The sequence below is a fragment of the Plasmodium reichenowi genome, chromosome 14 (genome assembly GCF_001601855.1).
Source record: "Plasmodium reichenowi strain SY57 chromosome 14, whole genome shotgun sequence".
Classification (NCBI taxonomy): domain Eukaryota; phylum Apicomplexa; class Aconoidasida; order Haemosporida; family Plasmodiidae; genus Plasmodium; species Plasmodium reichenowi.
Window position 1 is genome coordinate 254,841 of NC_033659.1, and position 7,371 is coordinate 262,211.

At 14.7% G+C, this 7,371-nt stretch overlaps 1 protein-coding gene across 1 annotated transcript in view; it reads right to left on the bottom strand.

Moving 5' to 3' along the window:
- PRSY57_1407500 (transcription factor with AP2 domain(s), putative) overlaps positions 1-2,371 on the bottom strand; it is a gene marked incomplete at both ends in the record, with an annotated part of 5,043 nt that extends 2,672 nt beyond the window's left edge. The window contains one exon of the mRNA XM_012909692.2: positions 1-2,371. This exon is cut by the window's left edge and continues 2,672 nt beyond it. Coding sequence (XP_012765146.2) covers positions 1-2,371 — 2,371 coding nt within the window.
- Between the last annotated feature and the right edge of the window lie 5,000 nt (positions 2,372-7,371).

Below are 7,371 nucleotides of genomic sequence, written 5' to 3' on the forward strand. Positions count from 1 at the left end.
CTTCCTTATTATTATCATTATTATTATCATCCTTATTATTATCCTTATCATTATTATTATTATCCCTATCATCCTTATTATTATCCTTATCATTATTATTATTATCCCTATCATCCTTATTATTATCCTTATTATTATCCTTATTATTATCCTTATTATTATTATCCCTATCATCCTTATTATTATCCTTATCCTTATTATTATTATTACTATGGTGCTTTAGTGTTCCCTTTTGTTTTTTTTCCTTATCATTATAATTACAATTGTTGTGTTCAACTACACCATTTTGATCCTTCCAACTAACACGATTTACATAAGAAAAGGTTTCAATAAAAGTGCTTATAAACTTTTCTGTCGTGTCCTTCCTAAAATGATCAATCGAGGAAACTTTTATATCTTTATATTTTTCTACAAAGGAGTATATTTTATTTTTATTTTCATAAAAATTATTCCACTTCTGTGTAATATTTACCATAGTAGGTGAATGTGTGCTTATAAATAATTGTAACTTTTTTTTAATATCTTCTTGATTTTTATCAAAAAAATGAAAATAACTTGAACAATAATTTATTTTGTTACCACATAAATGTTTTGAAGGATCATAAATAAAATTTAATAGTTTCTCATCTTCATCTTTAATACTTGAAAAATTATTCATATTTTTCAAATATATATTATTTCTTCTATCACATGTAGTAGTATCACATAAATTATTATGGTTATTTGTTGTAAAAGTATTAGACATATATGATATTTCTTCATTCAAATTATTCATATTATAACTATTAATACATGCTGATGATATATTTGTTGAATTACTAAAAAAAGTTGGGGATATATATTTATTTTTTTTTTTTATTAATATATCATCATCTATTTTATTTTCCCCTTGTTTATTTATATCATAGCTCATATCTTTTTTTTTTTTTTTGGATACACTGTGACTATTAGATGACATATTATTATTATGATGATGAATATCTTCAGAAATGTAGTCAATTTTATTATTTGTTCCTTTTACATTTGTATTTATTGGATTCTTAAAATCATAGGATGTTTCGCTTTCTTCAATATTCGAAAAATTAGAATATATTTGTATACTTACTAAATTAAAATATATATAACATGAAAAAATAAATTTCTTGAACAAGAAGAAATACATATATATCTCATCATTGCTACATAATATCTTAAACAAATGATAATTAAAATTAGACATAGGTCCATTCATTGTAGATATATATAATGAACACCACTTTTTTTTCTCTCTATATAAAAGTTCAAAAACAGTTAGACAATTTTCTTTTAACATTCTTATATCTAATTCGTATGGATTAGATTCTTGTATAAAAAATCTACAAGAAATATTTAATTTTTCTTCATAATTATATACATATGATGACTTCTTTTCATCTCCTGCATTTAAGAAATGTAAATTATTTTCATTTCTATTAGTTCTATTCATATTTTTATTGTCATTCGATATATATGTAGGTATGTAATTTCCAAACTCATTTTTATTTTCCAAATGTACATAATTATTCTTAAATATTTTTCCATTCATTTCGTTAGGAACAAAATAATTTGTTCTACTATAATAATTATATTTAACGTCTTTTTTATTTTCTGTATGACTTTTTTTATTATCTTCATTTTTTTTTTTGTTCTCTCCACTTTTTTTTTTGTTTTCATATTTTTGTTTTTTATTTTCATCCATATTTTTTTTGTTCTTTTCATTTTTCTTTTTATTGTATTCTTTTTTGATCAATTCGTTGGGATATTTGCCATTACCTTTTGATATAGCTTTCCCTTTATTATTAATAATAGCACATGTACTATTATCCTTTTCTTCTTTTTTATTATGTAAAGAAGATTGTTTGTTTAATTTGTTTATGTCTTTATATTGCTGATCATTTTTTTTGGATTTGTAGTATTTTTTCTTATCATTTTTTGTTTCCATAGGATTATCATATATATTATTATCATCAATATTATTATCATATATATTATTATTATTTATATTATTATCATCCATATTATTAACACTTATATTATTATCATCCATATTATTAACACTTATATTATTATCATCAATATTATTAACATTTATATTATTATCATCAATATTATTAACATTTATATTATAATCATCTTTATTATTATCATCTTTATTATTACCATCTATATCATTATCATGTTTATATTCATAATTACTTTTCATCTTCTCTACTATATCTGAAGTATTTTCACACAAAATTTTTTTATCATCATTGGATTCGATGTCTTCATCACACTTTTTCTTAACCGAATTTAAAATATTTAAGCATAAATTTCTTATTTCTCCTGTTGTATTCATCATTTTGATATACATATATTTGATGACATTTTATAATACTAAACCAATAACAAAACAAAAAAATTAATAAATAAATAAATAAATAATATATATATATATATATATATATATAAACAAAAAAAAAAAAAAAAAAAAAAAAAAACATATATTTCTATATATTACAAATGTGATTATCCAAATGAAAAAGAAGAAAAAAAAAAAAAATTAAATAATGTAAAAAAAAAAAAAACATAAAAATTATATCACCAAATAATATAAGCTCAAAGTTTCATAAGAAATATTATTTATCTTTAAAAGTCTCTAATATATTAACATATAAATACATTCATACATATATAATATTAACATACATGAATTCAAATGCTTCAAAATCATATTTTATTAAAAAAAATAACAGCATAAAATTGAAATAAGATGTCTATATATAATAAGACAATCTTTATAACTGTTATAATATATCAATATTTTTATTATATTGTACTATATATATATATATATATATACATATATATTTATATACTCTGATGTATATAATTATATAATTTCTTATCTATTTTATTTTATTTTATTTTTTTAAGTTATAATTTGTATTAACTAAAACATTATATTTTTATGCTTTCAAAATGGTTGTCATATTTTTTTAAAAAATTTTTTTTTTTTTTTTTCTCATATCTCTTTAACTAGAATATTATGTGATTCTTCTTATTTATATATCGAATACTTTATTTTACCTACTACCTAACAATATTATAATATTCATTATATATAAATAGATTATATTATATTATATTATATAATATCCTTTTCTTTTCTTTTCTTTTCTTTTCTTTTCTTTTCTTTTCTTTTCTTTTTCTTTTTTCTTTTTTTTTTTTTTGGTTTTGCAAGTTCCTCTGTTTTTATTAATTATAATAATATATTTTTTTTAAAAAACTGTTATTATAAAATATGATTAAAAAATATGAAAAAAAGAAATTGTATTTCTAAATAAATAAATGGTGTTGTACTCTATTTTATATATATATCTAATATTTTAATAAGATATAAAATATGATATATATATTTTTTTTTTTTTATATGTATGTATATATTATATTAACATATTTATATTTTATCTGTCGGTTATGTATTAAAATAATTATATATATATATAAATCTTTTTATTATATTATTAAAATTTTTTATTTATTTATTTTATTTTACTTTTATTTTACTTTTATTTCCTTTTAACGTATCTCGAATTATATAATATATGTAAATATAATATCTATATAGTTATGTAATAATAATTATATTAATGCTATAAGAAAATAATATATGTCTCTTTAGATTTTAAAATAATAGCATAGGGAGTAAAAATTATAAACTTATAAATATATATATATATATATATATAATAATATATATATGTACTTTTCTTTTTTTTTTTTTTTTTTTTGCTCAATATTTTCCTTTTGTTATTTACTTATATTTTATTATAATTTTTTTTTTCCCTCTATATATAATATTATATTACACAAAAATATATATATTCAGTATGTATGATATATAATTTTATTTTCTACGTATTTCTATATCTGTGTATATAAAATTATTGCTCCTTAAAATAAATTATCTAAAATATATTTATTATGTAAATAATAGAATAAAATAAAAAAATACAACTATAATTTGATACATATAAAAAGGTAGATGTATAAAAATATAAAATATGTACAAAATATTTGTTTACGTGTATATATGTATTATTTCTAAAAGATTATTGATATTTGAGGGGAAAAAAAATAAATCAATAGAAAAAAACAAAAATAATTAAAATAAAAATATAGATTCATTAAATATAACTAAAATAAATAAATAAATAAAATTTATTATATATATATATATATAACATTAAATGATTTTAAATGATATGATATAATATAACATATAATAATATAATATAATATAAAAAATTATAAAATAATATAAAATATAAAATTATATAATATAAAATTATATAATATAAAATTATATAATATAATATAATAGTTGTAATAGTAGTCAAGTTGAGTACTATGATATTTTTTGGGGGGTTGCCTCACAAAAATATATATATATTATATATATATAAAAGAAAAAAAAAATAATTAAACTTGTTCTTTTCATAAAATATATATTACAAATATATTCTTAAAAATTGAAATACAAAAATATATTCATATATAATATAAATATTTGTGGAAATTTTTTTTTTGTTGTTTCCATAAGCAAATATATATATATATAAAATTATATATAAATATTTACACTATATAAAAATATAAATAAATTAAAAAAAAAAAAAAAATTATGTTACATCATTATATGTAATTTTATAAATATATATATAATATATATAATATTTTTTTTTTTTCTTGTAAATATAAAAAAAATATATATTTAAATTATAGAGATTGTTGTTTCTCTTTTTTCTTAAAACCAACTATATATTTTTATAAATATATATATATTCTTAAATTTTTATCATACTCTAAATAATATATATATATATATATATATATATATATTATATATTTATAATGGTTGTGATTGTAAAATTACAAATTTTTAAATATAATAACACCAAATTAATAAAAAAAAAAAAAACAAAAAAAGAGAAAATGAAAACCCACTTTTTTTTTTTTTTCTTTCTATTTCCATATAATATAAAAAAAAATATGTATAAAAAAATATAATATTTCTTATAATATATATATAATATATATATATATATATAAATGTAACTTATTTTTAAAATAAAATAAAAATATAAATATTCTATATATAAATATATATTTAATAAATAATAATTATATATATATATATATATATATAAATATAAAATTAAAAAAAAAATATATATATATCTTTTGTATATAAAATATAAAAAAATATATATTTGTTATATATAAATAACTGTTAAAAAATTATCTTAGATTAAAATTTTTGTTGAAGTGGGGGGATTAAATCAAAAAAATAAAATAAATAAAAAAACTATATAATATATATATATATATAATATATATTATATGTAATATATGTATATATTTATGTGGGATACGGAAAAATAAATGCCGCTATGTTATATACATATTATACATATAATATATATATATATATATATATATATATATATAATATATATATAATTTTATATGTTTTGCTTTCTTTTTATGTAAAGTAAGAAATGTTTGTAGATATAAATATAATATATATATATATATATAATATATATATAATATATGTATAATAGAAATATCCTTCTAAAAATGCAATGTTTTATTTTTTTTTTTTCCCTTATAAAATAAAATATAAATATATGGTTATAAATATTTATATATATTTCTTATAATAAGATAATTAATTATATGTAAATATATTATTATGTGAAAAAAAAAAATATGTAGGATATAGGCCTATATAATAAAAGTAAACAAAATAATAATTTTTCCTACATATATAAAATATATTTTAACATAATAGTATTTATATATTATATATATATATATATATATATATATATATATATATATAATATATATTTTTTGAAACAACATATTATATATATATATATTATATTGTTGTTATATTATTATTATATATATATTTTTTCTATATTACTATAATATATATACATAATATGGATTGTATCATATAAATTTTTCTCGTTTTATAAAAGTATCTTAAAAAAAAAATATATATATAATATATATTCTTTTGTTTTTATGAATATAATTTTATATGTATAAACATTGGTTTATGTTAATTATATATATATATATATATATATATAATAAAGATGTAATGAAAAAAGAAGAAAATATATAAAATATATATTAGTATATATGTATATAATATATATATATATATATATATATATATATAATATATATATAATATATATATTTATAACAATTCTCTTTTATTGTTTATTATTAATTTGACGAAATATAAAGTGTGCCTGATTATTTTACGATAAATATACTATATATATATATATATATATTATATATTTTTACAAACATATAAATATGAACCATCTTTTTAATTTATGTACTTGTGTTTTGTATTATGATTTAAATTTTTAAATATAATTAAATATATATAATATATAAGAACCAAAAAATAAATAAAATAAAAAATAAAATATAGTATAATAAAAATAAAAATAAAAAAGATAAACATATGAATGAATAAATATATATATATATATATATAATATATTTATACACACATATTATATAATATTTCATATAACTTTTTAAATACAGTGTCGTTATAAGTATGATATATATACATATATATTTATACATAATATACAAAAATACATATATAGATATATATATATATATATATATATATATATATATATATGTATATATGTATATATGTGCATATTTTTTTTTACCCCCAACCATTTATATTATATTTTAGTACATTGTTTAAATGTTATCCTTTGTATTGTGTATATTCTTCATAAGTCCATAGGTTATGATACTTATTATATACAAAAAAAAAAAAAAAAAAAAAGAAAATGGGTTTTATAAATTTATATATATATATATATTAACTCATTTGTAATGAATGCTTTATATATAAAATAAAGAATTTCTTCAAATATGGAAAAATAAATAAATAAATATATATATATATATATATATATATATATATATATATATATTGATTAATACAAATCACTTATATTATAATATGTAATATATATATCTGTAGAAAATATAATTAAATTTATTTACGTTTTTATTTTGATATCCAATTTGAAAAAAAAAAAAAAAAAGTTGAAATATAAAATAATTTGTGTAATAATCCAATGATGGAAATACCATATAAGGAAATGATAAGATATGTAAATTATTTATTAAGGGGATAAAATTTATATATGAAGAAAATAAAATGACATATATTTATATAATTTTATTGAACTATATAACAATTTTAAAACATTTATATGTAATGCGAGGGTATACGTTGTAAATATT